This window comes from Furipterus horrens, unplaced genomic scaffold (assembly GCF_987537825.1).
Source record: "Furipterus horrens unplaced genomic scaffold, mFurHor1.1.pri manual_scaffold_1, whole genome shotgun sequence".
NCBI lineage: Eukaryota > Metazoa > Chordata > Mammalia > Chiroptera > Furipteridae > Furipterus > Furipterus horrens.
Window position 1 is genome coordinate 18,313,052 of NW_028327171.1, and position 22,458 is coordinate 18,335,509.

At 37.4% G+C, this 22,458-nt stretch overlaps 1 protein-coding gene across 1 annotated transcript; it reads right to left on the reverse strand.

Moving 5' to 3' along the window:
- Positions 1 to 1,337: 1,337 nt before the first annotated feature.
- CHODL (chondrolectin) lies at positions 1,338 to 21,031 on the reverse strand. The gene is made up of 6 exons (XM_090270550.1): positions 20,953 to 21,031; positions 11,808 to 12,117; positions 11,420 to 11,577; positions 7,881 to 7,967; positions 5,950 to 6,052; positions 1,338 to 1,961 (listed from the first exon to the last, which is right to left on the reverse strand). The coding sequence occupies exons 1-6, from the start codon at positions 21,029 to 21,031 to the stop codon at positions 1,877 to 1,879; spliced, it is 822 nt and encodes a 273-aa protein (XP_090126676.1). The 3' UTR covers positions 1,338 to 1,876.
- Between the last annotated feature and the right edge of the window lie 1,427 nt (positions 21,032 to 22,458).

Genomic DNA, 22,458 nt, shown 5'->3' on the forward strand with positions numbered 1-22,458 from the left:
GTAATTAATACCAGTAGAGTTATCCAGGCCTAGATCAAGACAAAAGGCAAAAGCGAGGCCCTTCGCCATAGCTTTGCCTCTCCTGCTGCAGCTGTTGTAGTCATGGGAGGCGGATACATGGGGAAAGCCTCGTCTCCTTCCATCACCTGCTGACAAAAGGGAGCCACACATGGTGGGAGCTTGGTGGGAAGAGGTAGATTCCAGCAGCTGGTCTCCCGTTCTGCCCAGAAAGATGGGTAGCCAAGAAAAGAGGGGTGCTAAATGTGGGCAGATCTAAGCTTAGAACGCAGCTGCCCATTCCGTCCATCTCTAAGCAGCTGAAGAGGGGCCCATGCCCACTAATTTCTATTTTGCCTTTTAGTTGTGCCAACCAACTCCAGTTGTGAATTGCCTAAAGGAAAACTCTTTATCATCTAACTGAAAAGGACTGACAGGAAAAAGATGAGGTTTAACACGCTCTATAACCACAACTTTTATTCTGAGTGCCCTTAAACAGTCATTTCTTTTCATCTTCATGTATTGATACAAACATATCTGTGTTTTGTTCACTTGAGAGATTTAGACAACACACATAATCATTCTTCAGAAACAAGAACTTTTTATTTGGTTAAAGGATCACAGGGACACGTGAAGACCAGATAGTTCCAACTCTCTCTTGAGAAGAAAGAGCCTCGGGCATTGAAGAAACCAGGAGATAAGACAGAGGGGCTCCAGTTTCTCTACCAGCCAGACCCTCAGTGATGGACACATGATCACGGATAACCCCTAGTCATTTTTCACACTAACCCATAGTTTCTCTCCTTGCCAAAATGTTAGTGTGCTGTGCTTACCTCCACAACAACGTGACCACTCACCTGGTCCCAACAGTAAAACCCTTCTGTATGCTGATAGAGGTTAAGCAGGGCTAGAAAAAAAAATTTAGACAATGCAGCCATCCGCTTCCAGTCTCAGTCCCAAACCCCCAATTACTCTTTTCTTATTGTGGTCAAGGGAGAGACCACATTGATTCCAGAACCCTCAGAAAGCTACTTGTGATTATATAGGCAACATGTGAAGACATATGATTATATTGTGTATGCCACTTTTTTGTTCTAGATTGAGTATATTGTTTATACAGTTATTAACAAAGTTATTACAAAATCTGTTAAATCTTAAACTAAAAATAATTATAAGGCACATGTCTTACACAATTGAAATTAGATAATTCTTGCCTCTAAGTAAAATATTTGAGTGGATTTATACAATAGTTAATGAATAGTTTCTTATTTCTGAAGAGATTTTCTACACAGAGAAACTGAAAAATGAATCCTTTCTAAAAAAGAAACTTTTTTCTACGGTAATGTATTCACATGTGTGTGAATTCAGTTGACCACAGTGATAAATTTCTTGAATCAACACAGCATGTATTGAAAAATGAAACACCATAAAAATAAATATCAGAACAGTCCATTTTTATCAAACACTTTCATAAAGGTAAAATTTTGCACGCTGTAAGTTTCAGTACAATTTACATTACATTAACTGGATTACAACCTATGAAAGGTGAAAGAAACAAAAATAACTGCTTCCGACCCATGTACTTCTGATGTGTTGATAGCAAGTTTATCTGCACCGTCCATTGCATTTACTTGAAGTCTGGGTGTATCATTTAGCAAAATAAGCATGTCTCACTCCGTTATCAGCATAGCGTATTCTGTAAGTGAAATAAACATAGAAAACTCATTGCAATATTTGCTTCAAGGGGGAGCTTACAGTTCATCTTGCAGACCCTCTGAGATTTCAAGCCATTCCAAGCTAAGGTTCTGGTGCCATTCTTTATACAGATCCAGAATTACAGAACTCTTGTTTTCTTTCCTGGAGCCAAGTCAATCAGTTTTTACACTTCCATGCCACTTTCTTTTCTCGTGCTTTTTGAAATCCATAGTGTAGACTGGTTTGGGCTAGTTTTTGTTCTTCCTTTACTGAAAGACATAAGAAGAAGTTCAATGTATGAGACTTCTTATCCAACTAGATATATCTTGGTGTAAGTGGAGGTATCTGAGAGCTTTATTATAAAAGGGTCCTTCTTCTCTCACCAGCCTATGTTTTCATCCCTACAAAAAATTCTAGATTATTCCGGTATGTGAAGATGGTAATCAGTGCATATGAAATGATGGAAAAACAATAAATGGTTCTCTGTTATATCCTTTATAGATTAGAATTCAGATACACACACATATTTGTCTGACACAATACGAACATTTTTTATTGTAATCCCCAGTAAATCTTCATTTTATTTGGTCTATGATTTTTGAAATGTTGCTTTTTGAATACTCCTCCATGAACATATGCGGTATCTGATGCCAAATCATCAAGGGAGTGTTTTTCTCCTGAGTATAAAGACCGTCCTATCCCCTTATTCCCATCAGTTTTCCAGTCCTACAGTTAAATCACTTAATATTGTTTCAGTCTCTGAAAACAGCGTAGATTCAGGTGTTGCTAACTCATAGGTATCTTAGTTTCCCTAGATCTGGGATTGAACTTCACACTCATCAGATTCACAGTTAGGGACCCGCACTTACAGCCTGTTCCTCGAGCTGTGCTGTCTCCCAAATCTCCGTACAACCACCATTTCTCAAACTCCTGAAAAGGGGCCTGGTCCTGAGGGTACCCATCATCTTCTACCAGACTACGGGCCAAGCTCTAGGTTCCTGAGAATGAACCCTCCCCGCCTTGCATCACTAACCTAACCACATTCAGGGCCTGTGTATAGTGTTCTGCACACCCTCCCTCCAACAGCATCCTTTCCAGTCCCCATGGGTCTGCCTGCCTTCTACCCACGCCATTCACTCTCCATCTGCCTGGCCTTGCAGAAACCTTTCAAAGAAAAAAAATTCCTCCTAAACAAACAAGCCTGAGAATTTGTTACTAATAAAATATGTTCCGGTTATATGTTTCAGAGATTTGCATCCAAATAAGTAAGATCAAGACATCATTATCTATGAAGTCATCCAACAAAAATGGGAAATAGATCAAGCAAAGCTGATGAAAAACATGGAATTTTTTAATGGTGAAAAAGATGGTTAAGTTATTAATGTAGTTTTGTGTAGCATTAGTATTGCATTTGAGTCAATACCAGTTAAGGAAACAAAAGTTGTTATTTTGAACATGACATGGAATGACAGAAGCCATTGTGTGTACCAGATTGGAATTTAAACTTTCTGCAAGGCCCTCAGATGATAATGGAATGGAGTCTTTGATGAAGTTTCTCTTTGCTTTCCTGGAAGAAAGGAAAAGGGGAGGATCTAAGAATGAATGAATTAAGCACCACAGCTAATTCTGGCATCGAGAGGTACTCTATTTTGGTTTATACTCTTACTCTGAGAATTTCAAACAATGAAGACTCCACAGATCTTCAAGATGGAAAACCTGGAAGGCTTTTGAATGAATAGAATCTCTGCTACAACACACTATTTGGAAGAAGAAAAACAAACTTTAGAGAAAACTCAGTTACTAGCACTTTAGTAATTATCTCAGAAATGAGAAAATCTACATAATATTTTTCAAGTAATTTTTTTTCAAGCTGACCCATTATTCACAGCTCTTCCTTAAAAGTTTCACTGGGCTATGGAAGATTTATTTCAAATCCTCCCTGTAGATTGAGAAAGGGGGAGAGAGAGAGTCAGAGATAGAGACAGAGACAGAGAGAACTCATGGACGAGAACGAGAGTTTGGTGATTGCAGTGGGGAGGGGTGCGGGGGCAGTGGAGGAGGGTCTAAGGGGGATAACTAGTGATGGAGGGAGACTTGACTTGGGGTGGTGAACACACAATACAATTTACAGATGACATGCTGTGGAATTGTGCACCTGAAAGCTGTACAATTTTGTTAACCAGTTTTTCTCCAATAAATTGAATTTAAAAAGAAAAAAAAAGAAAAATCCTCTCTCTACATCATTGCTCTCCATAATGATAAATCATCTTTCCATAGCCTTAAGAATTAAAGGAAGAAACTGGATATTTAGTATTGTCTTGACTCAATACAAAATATTGAAAAACAATTTTAACTGTGTTTTACATATACATTGAAAATCCAACAGTACACAAAATGTAGTATTAATTTGCCAGGTTTCATTTATTATTATTATTGCAAAACTCTTACTTAAACAGTCAAAAAATCACAGGTTGGAGCCTTTTTTAAATTTATGTGAATTTTGGAGTTTACATCTATTTAACATGTTTCTTGGAATTTTGTTACATAATGGATTTGTTAGGGGTGTTTCAGGAAAAGAAGAAGATGAATTAATATCAAAGGAGAAAAATGACTTACTTGCAACTCCTTCCCTGACAGGGAAATTCTCTTGTTCGATTTTTTATTGAAAACACTCTGACAGAGCTATCTAGACCAGTGACATTCAACCTTTTTCATTTCATAGCACACATAAACTAATTACTAAAATTCTGTGGGATACCAAAAAATATTTTTCCCCATCTCATAATAAAACACTTATAATTTTTATTCATTTACACTGTATAGCAATTGCTGTGTTGGCTGTTGTCATTTTTAAATTTGACAATCTAAGGAAAAAGAGGTCAATGCCCCTGACTGCATAGTCAGGTATAGCATGTTTTAAAAATTCTTGCCCCACGCTGGATGAAATCACTGATCTAGTCTATTATTGCAAACATGTTCGTATTTAAGTCCAACATCTTTTCCTTTTTTCTTTCACACACGTGTATTTCCTATATTAATTATTTTAATTGCATTGACAAATTGATACACATGGAAAAATTTTACCGCTATCTCAAGTGTATAGATACACCTATATGAGGGGTGGGGGCAAAAAAGCCAGAATTAGCCTCTGAAGGGCAGGCCCCTGTAGTACAGGCTTCCCCCACTGAGTGTGCCCGGAACCCATCTGCATCAGTGTACCAGCTGGTGTTGTGAGAGGCTGCATTTGGCTTCAGTGGAGTTTGTTGAAGACTCTTTCAATATACTTACTCCTTTTACGATGGGTAATTTACAAGTGCACCTGCCCACACCGCCCTATGTGTTCCGCAGTTTTTGACCAAAAACGGCATGACCCCCATGCCCCACTCTCCTGTTCACCTGATCTCTCCCTGAGCCACTTCTTTTTGTTTCCCTGGATGAAAAACAGGTCCTCAAATGGAAATATTCTGCCAATATGGAAGAGGCAAAACAAAAAAATGGCAAAAGCACTAAAAGGCATCAAAATTGACTAGTTCAAAAACAGTTTTGAGCAGTGGGAAAAATGTCTCGATAGGTGTTTTGCATCAGATGGAGAGTACTTTGAAGGTGACTGAAGTTCAAACGTGAAAGAATAAATACACAGGATTTTTAGAAATAAATTCTGGGTTTTGGGGTCCCCATTCATAAAAGAATGCTCCAAAAAATCTGGCTATTAAGACATATTATTTTATTTCAAGTTGCCTACTAAAAAGGGACCTGTTTGTACCATTGTGCTTTGTTTCCTATACTTAAAAGATCTTTTTGAAATAAAATAGAAGGCAGTGGCTTGAAATTTTGAAAAGACACTTCAAAGTACACCTACAAAATCAAGTCTTACATTCAACTTGAGATTAACATTAATGCTTATTCTTAATAAACAAGGGATGGTATAGTTGCATATGTTGCAAGTTTACAAGCCCCCAGATTTCAGATCCATCACACACACTAGCCATGAGACCCAAGGCAAATTGTGGAACCCATCTAGTCACCATCTTCTCAACTGAAAACAGAAACTGAAGGGTACCTACTTCATATGGCCTGTGAGGATTAAATGAGATAATGCATGAATCCTATGAAAAGGTATATCTTATTAGATTATATATACTGGATTGGTATTGACAGATACAAAAATGAGAACTTTCTTAAGGCAAATTAAAAATATAATTTTATACTAATTTTAAAACTTTTCAAGGAGTTTATATGTATATATGAATTATTTACCTTTTGTGCAGCATCTGGAAACAGCAGGTACCGAAAGCAACGAGTATCAATAAGAGCAGTGGGATTGTTGGTATAACAACATAAATTAGGTTAGGAATTATGCCTACAAAAGTAAAACAGTCTTAGTATAAAAAAATACAGTTGAGGTAGAAGTCTAACACCAAAGTTATATAAAAATTTTCCCCAAAAAATTGAGGAAAATAAAATTATTATCAATAAACAGATTCTAAGCAAGGTTCTTCCCTTAATACTAAATAGTCTAATGAGATAATATATTCATGTTTGTTAAAAATCAAAAATAAAATCATACTACACTGGTTGCCTTACTCTTATTCAATGTCCATATTTCCAAAAGCATTATTAAAACTGCTGTTTAGATAGAGATTAGTTTTATAATGAAGTAATAATCTTAGCTATCTCACCTCACTGATCCTTCTTAGTTCTTAGAGTACAAGCACTGGTGTTTGAAGAATAATAATCATTATTAAAATAGCAGTTGATTTATTGGACATGTAATTATCCTAACCAATAAGCTCAGTACTCCCTAAGATTAAACCAAAATATGTAAATATTAACTGATGTTATAGTCATAACCCAGAGACACAAGACTTCAGAGACATAAAGACTTGATCTTAATTAAATTCTAAAATGATTCATTTTTTTTTAATCCTATTCCATCACAATTGATAATCTTGGTGTTCTTGGTAAAATAAAAACTGAAGTACCAGACAGCATAAAATAACTTTATTAAATATTTTTTTCATTGTCATAGGGGGAAATTATTCCTAATGTAACTGTTTATTGATATGTTTAATTAGGTTTAGGTGTTCTGAATGGTTTAAAATCAGGCATCTGAAAAACAGAGAGCACTAAGTTTAAACAAATTAAAACTATGCATTTAAGTGGAAAACCAAAAGCCAACACAATTATTAATTTAAATAATTATAGCCAAAGGAGGTCAAACTCAGAGTACACTATTCATTTAATTGTATATCACTTCCTTTGTTAACACAAAAAGTTATATGAACTGAGGTCCAGTGGTGGGCTATTTTGAGTATAATTTGCTATGTGTTCACCAGGGTGCTCACCAGCTGTTGAGCCTCCAACAGGTAACAGATAACAACAAGAATTTTTAAAATTCACAAAATATTTTCTTTCTCTTTCAAAATACCATCATGATTATACATATATGTAATATATGAAGAAAAAAAGACAGTATTCCCTACTCTTTCATGGATTTTGGATAGCCTGTGAAAAGATTGTGAGACTTTGAGTCTTTGCCTCTATCTTCACAAAGCAATTAGGATAACTGAATATATCTGTCCAATTGGCATAGGGCCACGCTAAAACTATTTCTGACTAACATGTAATGTGCATTGGGATTTCATCATTTCTTTGGCAGATACTGGTATGTTAGAGGCAGCTGGGTTGAGAACTCATTCTATGCATTCTTCCCACCCTGTTGTTCCATGATGTTACTTTGGTAGATTGAAATCAACCAGGGAGTATTTACACCACAGAAAATTTCAAAGTCTACCAATCAGAGTTTTTATTTTATGCCCACCTCACCCAAATCAATCCTTAAACATTTACCAGCACATCAGTGTTTGCAGGTCACTTTCTGTGACTATTTACATCTTAATTCCTATATGTTATTGGGGAAAGTTCTTTGTAGATTCCGATTTTAATCAGGATTGTTTAGTTTAGTACTAGACACGTCCAATCAGAAGAAAACAAAAGTAGTTTTTTTTTATTAAAAAACTAGCTTAGAATCATTTTTTCTAACCTCGTTCAAAAGTAAATTTCCATAGGCCCATATTTAGCGTACCACTTCACCAAGCAACAAGAAAAGTTGGGGCTAGCTAGAAGAAGAATTTAAACATACAGTTTCTGTTCTTGATGGGGGAGTTAAAGACACAGGAACAAATTACCTGCTTCAGTAACAACCACATTTTGATGGGTGTCTCCTGGTTGATTTGTAAAGTAAGTCTTTTCTCCAGGAGCTGTTGGATTAATCTCTGTAGATAATAAGTACAGACATCATGTGCATTGATAAACAAGAGAAATACAAATAAAGATAAACATAAAAGTTTATAATAAAGCCATATAAACATCAGAGTTTTGACTTCTGAACAATTTACAGCTGAGAATTATATTTTGAATTTAAATTTACACGGAATTATCTAACTAGAGAGTCAACATTTAATTATCTTTAAACCAAGCACCCACCTGATGAATCCTTGCAACCCATAACTGCGTTAGCAATTGACAGTGTGTCTATTCTAATATAACCAACTATAGGCACTAATGACAAAGCAGGCACGACGCTAGGAAAAGATAAGCAAGAATCAGCAACCATAGCATGTGAGCCACTAACTGCAATTCAATGGCAAGTGAAGATGATTTGGGTACTAATATCAGTGCAATATTTAGGTTTCTCCTCACAATAATAATCAGCAGAAGATTATATATGCATTGCTTTTGGAATTGATGATTCAAATAATAGTGTTCTCTGCACATATCTGTTCCATTCAAATAATGCCATCCTTATACTTGCTTTCCAATAGTGTCTACCTCTTTAAAAATAATAATGAACGGAGGCTTGTGAGTTCTTTCTTTCCCTGGTTTTATGAGATGAGATCTCTTCAATTGCCATGCCCTTAAAATATGTTGAAATATCTTGCCATGACCTGGTACTGTTCTACCACCAATTTTTTTCTGAGGTCTTACTTGTTAAATTAATAGTTCACTGAATGTAAATTAAATTAGGAAGAAAATTCCATGGATATTTGTTTCCAAAATACATAATATCCTGTTTATTTTTGTCAAGTGATGAAAAGGAAAGCACACATATAGCATCTTGTATTAGTTTTAGAATAATAAGTCATTTTAATGTATTGTTTACTACTCTAATTTGACCACATAGTCTCTATTCTTTGGAAGTTTAATCATATACCTTCCTATAATAATACTTATTGTTCTTGCATGTATATTTCACCCTGACACTTTAACAGCCTCCTCTAGGTTTCAGACACTGTCCTCCCTTACACCCATTCTTCCCCACTCTATGCCTATACTCAACTGGTATGTGCTGAACAAATATTATGTAATTTATCAACATAGGTCTGGTTATTTTAAGAATAATTTTAATAAAATTTAAGTTAATGCAGCTGCTGATTAAATAACAATGCTTGAGAAACACAATCCCATACAGGCTATTTTTAATGTCTAAAATAAAAATATATAACGCAATTTTCATAAATGCAAAAATCAGATTCAGACATATGCCCATAAAAATGTGTTGGGGTAACATTGTTAGAACTAAAGAATAAATACGCAACTCATGGGACAATAACAAAGTTGGTGACGAAGAGAGTGAGAAAACTCAGAAGTAAGTTATTCAGTTTCTGTTTAGCTAGGTCAATTTTTGACCACTTCGGATATGATTAGTCATACTTAGATTGTGTGTCAGCAGAAAGAGAAGACTAAGTTCAAATCACACCATAGTTCTGGTATAGTTGGAGAATAAAGTTCAAAATAATTAGTGTTATAATTTGTAAATTTTAAATCATTTTACTCTTTAATCCTCCAACCCCCTCACCACTAAAAAGCTAACCACTCACCACCAAAACAGTACTGACTCTTATAATCAAGAAATTTCATGGAACCAACATCCTTCATAAGTAGGATACTAAGCTTGAGGAAGTTTAACTAAATATAAAATAGTGAAAGATGAAAATATTTAAAGTAAAGAATAAAAATCCTAAGTACATTTATAAAACCAACTGTAAAACTGTGCAGCTGCTTCAAAAACAATAAATACATAAAATACATAAAAGAATACTGTTCACAAAGTATAGCTATTTGAAGATTTAAGTAGAATACAGAAGATAAAGAAAAAAATAATTTTATGTCTACAGTGCTCTTCCATGGGTAATATAAACTTAGATTATCTGATATGAAACAAGTCAAGAAGATTCTGGAGTTCTAATGTCATGAATAATGTAAGACAAAATAAAATAAAACAAATGTACTTTAGGTCAAATTGTTCATCTAAAAGCTCAGAGAAGAAGATAATATTGTACTAAGAAGTTTTTTTAATATACTCTGTTTCATTTAATAGCTTTCAGTACATACAGTTGCAAATTTAAACTATCAGAGAACAATCACTTCTTGGCCTTTGGGTTAAGATCAAGTATAAACTATCAGAGAATTTCAACTTTATGTTTTTCTATGAGAAAAAAAATAAAGACAAGGAACATAAGAGCATAACCGATTTGCCTTTGTAAAGGCTTCTAGGGGGGTAATGATGGATTTAGCAACCTAGGGGTTGCTAAAGAATAAACTCACCAGGGACAGAAAGTTGGCTAATATACTCAAGAGCAGTAACATGAGAGAAGAGTAAATCTAATCCAAATAATCCCTTGTGCTTTACAGTCTTAAGAGAAAGAGAAATGTAATTTCAGGAGAATAATGGAAATAGCAGTACTTGATGGTAAATGACTTCCATGAACACATGAGGTCAAGCAGACAGAGGAGTTAAAACGACACTTTCAAACACTGAGGAGACAAGCAGTGAACAAATAATCTCAAAGCCTAAGTATCTAATTTGACTTTCTTAAATTGACTTTCTGAGTTTCCACAGTTTTGATTAATCTCTCTTTTGGTCAAAGAGCAATTCAGTTGAGCTGTCTTATTCAAATTCAAATTGACGGTTTCCAGAGGAAACCACACTGGTGTAGCTCAGGGCAATGCGGTCTTCCCGTTTGGCGTTTGTGGCACTGAATTGCAGACTTCAAGCAAAAGCTGATTTAGGAGGCATGTTTCAAAGAATGAGGATCACAGCAAGAACATGGCACGTGCCCCTCCTTTTTTACAGTATGGATGGTTCAACGAGCTATGACCAGTTTGACATTCACTGAGGAGCATATGCCAAGTATCACATCCTGAAATAACAAGCTAATGTTCCAGAAATTTCCTTTAATCCTTTAAATTCCCCAGATAATCACCTAAGAACTGTTGCTCAGGTGTATAAATCTACAGATGCTTTGGTGACTTACCTCCTTCACACACACTATACCACATATTTACAATATCTTAAAATAGATGTGTATTTTTTATTAAATCTGTTTACAAAAACAATTTGACTATAATATTAGAAATTATTAATTTTCTCTTAAAGACACTCCTCCTGATGTTTCTAGTCACTTGTTCTATTTCTAGTGACTGCAGTTTTTATTTCTAGTTACCCTAGTTTCTGTAATGTCTAGTTCCTCTAGTTCTACTTGACTCATTGGGCAGTTTGTTCTACAGCACAGAGTGTGCTTCACCAGACTCAATGATATGACAAATTGCAAAGTACTTCCATGTTTCATAGAAGAAAAAAACAGAAGAGCCAAAGTAGCAAAACTTAAAGGTAAAACTGAATATAAGCTCAGGATCTGCTACACCAACTTCCAATCCATCCTACCTGGTTCATACTTGCAGATGTAATTGTGCTTCATGTTGCACCTGTCGTCATTCCACTGGTAAAGGTAGGGGCCTCCGAGGCCAGGATTGGCTGTCGGCTGATGATACATAACAACGCACTTTTCACTTCCACAGGAGGGTTCGTCAGTATACCAGTTTCTGCAAGCACACGATAGGTGGGGCAAAAGTAGGTTTACAGTTGCTCATAAGAAAAATAATACAATAATTAATAAATAATGCAAGAATAAACTGTGTTTCACACACTCACAACTGTAAACCTACTTTTGCCCCACTCTGTATAGAGCAGCAAAAACAGTTTTAAGTGATTTCAGCTGCTCCATTCTGACATTCTCTACAGGTAACAGAAATCTCCCCTGGGCCTGACTTACCTATACTGGGAACCACTTCCATCAGACCACTGGTAGAGATCTGGGCAGGCACCAGAGGCTTGCCCGTCTCCATTTCTCCAAAGGCCTATCCAGAAATCCCCATCAGAAATGCCTGTGCCTGGTTTGGTCAGGTTTTGCAACATGCTTTCTATTAACTTCTGTTCTGCTTCATTGTCAAGGCTGAGCAGGGCTCCCCCCTCACTCTCACAGGCCAGGCGTGCCTCCTGAAAGCTCACTCGGCTGGACAGTTCATGGAAATAAGCCATTTTGTAGCACGGGTGCTTGTAGTCAGCAAAACACACCTTTTGGCCTGAAAAAAGAAAAAAAAAAAAATGAAGCCTTAAATACAAAGGCAACAAAACAAAAAGTTTGATTTAATAAAAAACTCTCAAAATTGAATTTCACATATACCTACACATTAAACAGAATGAATTTTCCTGATGACTTAGTGACCAAACTACAAATACACATGATCATATCAAGTCATAATGAAGTCATAGTGTACAGGATTTAGCTAACTCTACCAGAAACAGAATTTCTATAGCTGACACCCTCCTCCTTTTACCACCAAACATGGAAGCCAAGCTTCTAGAGACTCTTCCCTGGGGCTTTGTTTTGTTTTTCATTATCTTCTTTCGTTCACCTATGATCTCTGGTTGTCAACCTTAAAAACTGTCATGAATCCCTCTCAGTCACTGTTCCTCATTACCAACCTGCTGTCCATGACCTACAGTCCTCTCTTAGTCTTTGATTTCATCTTAGGTTTAGCCTTAGAAAAAGAATATTTTACGATTTTATGTAAAATTCAGCTAAATTACTTTATGTTATGAAGTTAAGGCACAGCTTTACTGTTTTCTTATGATTCATCTGCATGGACATTATTCTTGTTGAGATTGAAGGCTTTGTTCACTGTGTATTTAATTTTGTAGCTGATCAAGAAAATCATCGGGTGGGGAATAAAAGTGGAAAGATGGGTATGTTATTATACTTAAACACTGGCTAAAAAAGCAAACATTCAAGCTTTGCACTCTTAATTACAGTACATCACACTGAGCCAGTGTTGGTATCACATCCATTCTCCCCCAGAATCAGCACTTAATGACCGATGCTGACACTCAGAGGCAGAAGGGAGCAGAAATCAGTGGAAGGCCATTAACCTCACAACAGTATTTGAGTGATGGCCATTCAATAACTTGACCCAAGCTGAGAACAGCCAACTAATAAAACGGCAGCTCCAGCAATTCAAGTAAGACAGCCAGTTGTCCTCTGTCTCATTAACTGTGATCTGGACCCAGGAGCAACACATTGAATAATATGAACGAATTAACAGACTGCCCAACTAATTGTTAATGAAAAATAACAGGCTGGTATGAATGCCCACAGAGACTTCACATGGACATAATCAGTCTGAATCAGTCCTTAAAAGATGATTGGGAAGCCCTGATAGTTGATGCTAATATAACTATTATTTTTTAATTTCTTTTAGTTTATTATAAGGTTTTGTGTTGACTTCTTTACTTAGAAGTGTTTTTTTTTCAGGTAATATTCTAACAATGCCATTAAGCCTAGTGATTTTTATGTCTATATATTTAAATCAAGTTCTGTTTCCATTTCATTACATCATTTACATATTTCTAAGTTTCAAAATATCTCTTAACTGCATTCCCTTGAGGTTGTAATTTGTTTAGTTTTTCATTCTAAGAAATCACAGACTTAGATTTGATTCTAGCATTTTTTAAATATTAAACTTGTCCAACAAGATTGTTTGGCAAGATGTCAAAAAGCCAAATTAAAATATATATATATATATATATATATATATATATATATACATAGTTTTAATAAGTAAAAATTATTTATGTAACAGAGCCAGCACACATTCAGAGGATGCATAGGTATGATTTATATGCTAAAAGTCTCTGCTTATTATGTTTCATATATTAAAAAAATTAATGCAGCACAGATTTATTATTTATGGTGAGGATACAAAAATGATGAGACTAAATTTGTTTATAAAATTAAGATAGCACTTCTAATTAAGTGCATGAGAGCTTTAGTGCTGACTGGTGTGGCTCAGTGGGTTGAGTATCATCCTACAAAGCAAAGGTCGCCAGCTTGCTTCCTGGACAGGGCACATACCGGAATTACAGGTGAGTTCCCCAGTTGGGGGAGGTGAGAGGCAACCCACCAATATTTATCCCATGCATCCATGTTTCTCTCCCTCTCCTTCTCCATCCCACCCCTCTCTCTAAAAATAAATAAATGAATAAAAACCTTTAAATGCATGAGAGCTTTAAGTGTCATGAAAAAATTTCTAATACCACTATTAGGTATTAGCAAAGTAGATAAATGTTAGTATGTAGAGAGATAATAAGAGCAAATCCATAGAGAGGGATTATATTAAAATAATTAATAAGAAATACTGCATGGGCCCTGGACAAAAGCCAGCCTTGACACTCTCTGTGGCTGTAGATGATGGAGTAGTCCAGGGATCTGGGTGAGGGGGTAGAGATTGTGGCGGCTGCCTTGCTGGGGAAATCTCAGAGGATCGAGACATTGGCCAATTACCAACTACAGACAGACATTAACTCCAAAGTGTATTGATTGAATATCAGCTGTGTCCACAGAGTCTGACCTGGAAAGTCACTAGCAGTTCTGATCTAGCAAGGCAGTTTTCAGGAAATTATGGAAACATTGCAGTTCTCTTAATGAGATATATATCATAGTCGGTTAAAGCTGACACTGTGACTTTCTTTACATCCAATTGTCTTTCATTGCTGATTTCCACCTTATTGGGCAAATTTAGTCCAAGTTGCAGCACAACCAGCAAAAGAAGCTATTGCACTGTTTGCTGTAATTTCAGCTGATTACATTTGGCCAGAATCACAGTAGAACTCCAACAGCTGGGAAGCAGATGTTGCCCTGATTCCCAGAGAAGTCCCATTAATACGGATCTTCTGGAAGCAACTTTTCCCACTTCTACAAAGGCTAATATTTAATATTCCTAGAGAACAATTATGATGACCTTCTCATTCTATGAGATCACAGAGAAAGTTTCCTTTTCTCTTTTAAATATTATGTTCAGATGAAATCTTCCATCCACTATTTTGAAATACAGGAATTCTAATTTTCCATCTATTACATCAAGTTCCAACTACTATTCTACTCCCCTTAACCTATTTAGATATTCAGATAATTGTATAACAGTTTTTACTACACGGAGGTTACCTTGATATTTTCCAATTATAATTTACTAAATGTTACCTAGCAGCTGGAGTGAGAAATATTCTTTGATTGTTGGCTTATTTACAAGTGAAAGGAAAGACATTCCACCTAAAAATATCTACACCTCTATTGGTTTCACACACACTCACACACACGCACACACACACACAACTACATAATTACCCATGAACTTTTATTTAGAGATAATTCTCACTATTGCCTATTAAAATAAACATTCCTATCATTATCAGAGCTAAGATTGTGCTACTATTTCCATGAATACATATATTTGTCATTTTTTTGTTGCTGTCATTAAAATTCCTCTAGTGCTAAATATTGGCAGAGTTTTAAATGCTTCTGGCAATAATGTAAAAGTGGAGCCAAACCCATAAATACATTGCAGTTTACTTTTTCCTTCCTAAATAGAAAGGATCTAGGATTTGGTTTTATTATGCTTACATGCATCAATCTTCTGACAGGTGAGTCCTCAGTTTGTTTGGAAAGTAGTAACATTTTTCTTTATACTTCACACTATAGTCATATATTATCAATATTAAGCTATTGAATTTATATCACATTACTTAATAAAGTGTAGAATACATGTTATGAATTCCTAACATTCAATTATGACGTATCTTAGGTTGCAAAGAAAAGGCTGAACAAAATAGGATCTGCATGATAAGTCCAAACCAGATTAATTGGACTTGAAACATTTTATCATAGGCCCACAAAATAATTTGTGTTTCATAATTCTTTTTTACTCCCCTCAAAAATCACACAGATAAGTATGCTGATACTACAATATACAGTGTAACATGGCCTTTGGTGGCAATGCCAATGTTTTCAATCTAGAAAGAAAGGAAATGCTATTGATCCTGTTTTCTGCTTTCAGTGTTCAATATCACACCAACTTCTTCAGCATTTTCCTTCATAAAAAAGTTCTGTTATAATAAACTTCATTTTTGCAACAGAGACTTTATAATGCAATGAACTGAAGGGTGCACTCTTAAGATTGTGCTGAAATCCATTTTCCAACATTGGTAAACAAAACCAAAAGTGTAGTCTCGGGTCATGTTATGAATGGTGGTGGAAGCTGTAAGCCCTACCTTGCCAGCTAGGGAATACCACCTGCTTCCTGACAAGGAGAGGAGACTCAGTTTTTTTTTTTTTTTTAATCTTAATATTCAAAATCTAAATCAAAATAATAAATGGTAAACCAAGTAACTGTGTGACTTAAAACTTCAAGCATTCATTCTATCGGTCAGAACTGGCTTGGAATACCAGTGCTATATTTGAACTGTGGGGACATTGGGGACATTACTTAAACTTTCTTTGCCTCAGTTTTTCTTACCTAAAAAGTGAGTGTGATTATGAGCTTTAAAGAAATAAGGATAGCCTGACATCTATCCATAGTTGAGTATGCAGGGCCTCACTGCCAGCACAATCCATGCCTTTGGGTAAATTAGGGAAAGATGCCTCCTGGTGATATAGGCTCTTCAGCTAGAAAAGAGAAATGTGTCTTCCCCTAGGTGGCCTCACTCCAGGGACAGGGCTCGACATGCTGGGTCCCTCTCACTGCTCCTTGGCATTCATCCCTGTGCATCACCTTTCCAACCTTCAATAACCCTATGCTCTAGGTGCTCTCATCCCATTTTTAAAACAAAAGGGAGCAAAGCAAAGTTAAGTAATTGTCTAAAATTCGCACAGCTCATAAGCAGTAAAATCAGGGTTTAGAACCGGACAGCCAGGATGTATAGTTGATGCGTTCACCTAGATTCCCATGCGGAACCCATGCATGCTTGAAATGTAACATTTTTTACTAAGTTGAAGGGTTTCATAAATACTTGATGAATACATTATTCACAATTTCTATGTTATAATTATTAGTATTGACCCATGAATGATTATAGGGTGGCTAATAGAGGCAAGGGGCTGTGTCTCCAGAGTTTGTTTCTAAGCTGATTTTGGATTTTCTATTACTGAACATTTAGCCATAGGATTAACATTGGAACATTGATTTCATAGTTTCAGACGATATATGTCCTTAATGATTGTTTTATCGAGCCCTTTTGTTTTCCACATAAAACAAACAAGGCCTCCCAATTACAAGGAGGATAATTTTAATCAAGTTGTCAAGCCGTCTTATATCATCAATAATACGTTAAAACAATGAAAGAAGCAATGTCTCTGGGCGGTGTGTACCTCTGGCCATCTGAATGTGAAGTACCCACATAGAAGACAGTTGCAAAGAGGGGACATCAGCTGGATATCTGCTTGCACCCCTTTATTAAATAATACTGCCTTCTTTTTAATGTTAATGGGATATTGCCATCTTCAGGAAAAAGAGTTATAAAAACAAAACCATAAAATGCTGAGAAAGAGCAGTTAGACATTAATGGCTATGATAAATGTGCCATTTATTAAATGACTAGTAATAAGATTAATTTGTTCCTTTCTTGCCCAAGAGATACTTAAAGTAATTGCATCTTTGAAAACTGCACCGTCATCACTTTATGCTTTTGATGATGTCATGGAATTCTACCAGAGCCTGGGATAGCAGTTTTGTAGTTCCTCTGCTATTGTATTAATTTATAGGCTACTGAATACCACCATGATTTTGCAATATTCCATGGAATCTGTATGAGAACAAGAAAGGTCTTTAAATCATCCAGTCTCCTAAACAAAAGGTTTGCCAACTATAAATTTAAATTAATAGATATTAATATATTCATAGAAGTTTGGAGGCACCATGAAACACACACACTCAAAGCCATTTTGCAGCATGAATAGGCTGAGGATCACTGCTGTGTGCACTAAAAAAGAAGAAAAGAAAAGAAAAGAAAGACAAAAAAACAAAGAAACACATTACTTCAAGACATTTCAAATGTTTAAAAATATCCAGTACTCGTCAAACACATCTTCCCATCTGGTAACCTGAATTTTGAGCTCTTCTTTCTCATATGTATCCATATCCCCATAAGTAAAAACCTCTTACCTTTGTCCTGAAGATTTAATTATCTACCAGTGAACTGACAAAATTAAATGACTGCAGTCCCCATAGATATTCTCTACACATCTGTGTTCAGCAGTAAATCAGTACAAGTCTAAGACCCCGAAAGTAGTTCCCAACTTAGAATCATAAATTCACACAATATTCTCTAATTGCTATTCTCATAGTTATATATTTGTATTACATATTTGTGCATCAAAATAGGCAGGGCCACTATCTTGTAAAAATACTTCTCTACACTGCTAGATGCTATTAACTCTTACAGGGAAGATTATGGTGATGAAGTAAAAAGTTATTTCTTTTTAAAATACTTCACTTCATTTATAAATAATGCTCTCACCTTTTAAAAGGATGATGTATTTTAAAGTATAGAAAATATCTAATTGAATACTTTAAAGTACTAAGTGTTTATAAAGGACATTCTCATTTTTCTGGGGTGATTATTTTGGTACACTCCATAGAAAATATAACAGTTGTATTGGTATTTAATAAATAGAAAATGTATTCCATATATTGTAAGAATATTCCTAATACTGGTCCCAAAGAACTTGTTGCAGTCAACAGACACTTGAGAATTTTGGTAAATTGTCCCTACTGGCATGAAAAAGTTGATGCACCCCTCAAAACTTAACATTGACCAGGCAGACATTAGACTTAGTACTTCCAAAATGCCTGGCTTTAAACTGCTCTGTGCTCCTGGCTGCTATGGCTCATTGGATTGAGTGTCGGCCTGTGAGCCAAGTGTCTCTGGTTCGATTCTCAGCTAGGGCACATTACTAGGTTGCAGGTCAGGTCCCCAGCTGGGGGCGCAAGTGAGGGGCAACCACACAGATGTTTCTCTCCCTCTCTTTCTCCTTTCCCCTCTCTCTAAAAATAAAATAAGTGAACAAACAAATAAATAAACTGCTATGTGCTTATGCCGTTTTGGCTGAAATATATATTTTCAAAAGATAGTCTTCAAAGAATAAAATGGCAAGTCAATTTATAATGCTAAATGTCAACGTGAACTTTTATGGCCAAAGACAATTAAATTATTCATAAAAAATAAAATTGTTTAATATCAAGTAAACATCATCATTTATGCTAAATCAAATAGATCATGTTCAGTTAATTAGAAATTTTCCAGATGTCACCTACAGGATGCCTATAAGTGGTAGAAAAACACAGCAAAAGATTTGCAACAATTGATGCAGTAACAAAATGCAGAACAAACTTTCACCAACAATTTTTAAATTCTATTTTTACATTATATATTTCTTTATTCCCTTGAGAAGTTTAAGGCATACAAACAAGAATTTAACAGCAGGATACTGTTTAATTCAAAGAAATGAGCCTAGGTATTTAAAAAACGCCTTATGCTCAAAGCCTGGTCTTTGCTCTTCATTCATTTGCAAGAATAATTCTGATAAATACAAAGGGAGACAGATATACAATTCACATATTCAGATGCGTCAAATATATTGTAAAGTTCTTCTTCCAAGTTAAATTAGGGGGAAATAGAACCTATGGTATGGCTTCTATAACATCCTTATTTGATACTGTGAAGTTTTCATTTTAGTAATATAAACAGTCTAATTTCCATGGGGAAAAAAAAAGTAAGCAGTATGCATTTCCAAATGACATTTCACAATGCATTTAATTCCAGTGTCTCCACAGTACCAGAAAGTTAGTAGAGAGTGAAAGATAACTAGACATTTAAGAATTATATTCTGAAAATGTAGAACATCACACATTGCTGAGGGGAAGATCAGTAACAATTAAGCTTAATACGCCAGTTGCTAAAGGTCTGGCTTCACTGCTGAGTAAGTTGCTGTCATCTGTCATCTATCTCTACCTCTAATGACACCTGTTAAAAGATGCACAGAATATGAAAGGGAATTTGTGCTTTTTACATTAAAAACCTTCTCGCACTGCAAATACATGCCCGTATACTTTCAACAAATATTCACTGCAACCCTTTAATTAGCATCACAAGAGATTTCAATAAAAGGATCTATCTATGCTCAGTTTTCAGTAAGGCCCTATTTATGCATCGTAGGCTTTTGAGAATCTTCATGTCTTTTAAGAGACCGTCCCTAGAAGTAGGAAACAGTGAGTCAACTACAAATTGCTCAACAATAGGAGAATGAAAAGTAGAAGAAAGAGAAAATTCCGAGCGAACGCTGGGAAGCTTGCCAATTCTGAACCATTTCCCTGGCACTTACTCCGCCGACCTAATCGGGTACCTATTGTATGCATGACCTGCAGCAGTCACCATAAATACCTCAGCCCAACTCGAACCGACTCCGTTTTCTGGAAAGTCCCCAACGTGGAACGAGGTGTGCAAAGGAAAGGCGTCTATGCACCGCGACCAAGCCCCTATTCTTTGTCAGCCCTCCCGAGAACAAAGGCTGCGTGCCCAGGGGTCGGTGAGCGATTCCCAACGAACAGATCTGGTCTCGGGAATCCTCCCAGTGAACACGCTGTGGGGACTGAAGTGGAGCGGGGCCAACAGGGGGTGGCATTCCTGCAGCGGCTCTCTGTCCCTGGGCTCCCTCTGTGTCCGCGGTACCCCACCCCTGTCGCAAGTGCCCAGCCCTGCCCGGTAGCCAACTCTCATACAAAGAAAGTAAAAAGAAATTACTCCTTGAAAACGTGCTGCTCACGATGAAGCAATGCTCGTGTCGCAGCTATTGAGCCAGACACTTCCCCAAATTTTAAACTTTTTACGTGTATTTTGGGGGGTGGGGAGAGGAGAACGTAGAGCACGGTCTGTTTCGCACGCCTCCTGGCTGCCTACCCCGCACACGTGTCCAACACCAGGGAGAACCTCCACTCTAGGACGGGGTGCCCCCCATCGTCCTCACCCGTGCTCCCCACAGTTCCCATCTCTGCTCGTCCGCTCTGCAGGCAGGCGGCCCCCGAACTCACCGCTAACCACCCGCCGGCAAAAGGCTCCGTGGCTCCAGAGCAGAGCGGCGCCCAGCAGCAGCGAGACCACGCGGCTCATCGCGGCGAGGCGGCAGCAGCAGCAGGTGTTGCGCCGGGTGAGGGCGGCCTTTGCCCACCGTGCAACCAAGGCTCTAACCCCCGAGCCTCCCTGCCTCTCCGCGGGCCCTACTCCAGCCGCCGGAGCCCAGCCGCCCCGTCCCCTGCACGCATCGCCCTTGGCCGGACCTGGAGCGGGGCGCGCTAGTGCCGCGCGCGGGGGTCTGCTGGGCTAGGGCGCACGACCCGGCGGGTGTGCGTTCAGGGAGAGGGAAGAGAAGTTATGGGGTCCCTTGTGGGCCCAGGTATGCAGCAGAAGCCCCAGTTAGACCCCACCGGCCCGCTTTGATCCTCTCCCGGGCCTCTAGCGAGTGAGGTGCTGAGTCCGGGCGTCCTGGTCTTGGAGCCCAAGGCAGCAGCAACAGCAGCTCTGCGCTGGAGACACCGTTTTATATACCCACATCCCAAGGTTCCAGCCCCTAGCTAGTAACAGTTTTTAACTACTTCGTCTCTCCTGCCTTGCGGCATATCCCGGCCCCTCCCCTACAAACTGGAGCCACTTTGAAAACAGTCCACTCAGCAGCTCCACCTCCTCCACTCCACTCCTCCTGGTGCCCTCTTCCCATTCGCTAACAGACCCGGAGCTCATTTGTGTAAAATGCGCCAGTTTTGCTATTAAACTCTGGCAAAAGTTGGACCGATTTGGTTTTCTCAAAGATTAATGTCCACGGAGGTGCCAAGTTGGGGGGCCTTTCTCTCTCTCTCTCTCTCTCTCTCTCTCTCTCTCTCTCTCTCTCTCTCTCTCTCTCTCTCTCTCTCTCTCTCTCTCTCTCTCTCTCTCTCTCTCTCTCTCTCTCTCTCTCTCTCTCTCTCTTTTTTTCTTCTTCGCTAAATTGCTTGATCATCTGTATTGCTAGATGCAGGGCACGAGCCACTGTTTAAGATGAATTGGCGGAATGGGAGCCAAAACCTGCTTAGCGAATTATATAATGTGGCAGGTTTTTCCCCACCTAGGTTCTACACATAGATGACTTCCAAGCAGATTGTTTGACTAAATTGGCACAGGAGTAATTTGAAAGAATATTTGAAGCACGATTTCCCCAACTGGTTTCAATCTTAGTATTTGCAGCTCCAAAGAAAAACATCGAGGCAAAATAAATATTCTGAATCCTTGGGAATCTGATGGATATAGATGTATGTGTTTCTCTGCAATCATCTATCAGTGACCTATGGTTTGCACTGGAAGCAAGACTCATTCTAAAACCTACAAAAGCATTTTTCTATAACCTTCCTGAGTCTTTATTAAAACAGCCCATTTAAAGGGTGCTAGGGTTTCCGGGAGCGTTGGAAAGAAGTTCATAGAGTTTCATCGATAGCCTATGATAGGGAACCTGAGGGTGCTCTCATAATGAACTTGCGCTGAATTGGTATTTTGCCTACGTTGCTTTA

Excerpts from the sequence above, each read along its gene's own strand:
- CHODL (XM_090270550.1), bottom strand. The coding sequence starts at position 21,031 with ATGAGCCGCGTGGTCTCGCTGCTGCTGGGCGCCGCTCTGCTCTGGAGC. Across the intron at positions 7,968-11,419 it reads CATCTGCAAGTATGAACCAG|AGATTAATCCAACAGCTCCT; the intron begins GTAGGATGGATT and ends TATTATCTACAG. Across the intron at positions 1,962-5,949 it reads TTCCAGATGCTGCACAAAAG|TAAAGGAAGAACAAAAACTA; the intron begins GTAAATAATTCA and ends TATGTCTTTCAG.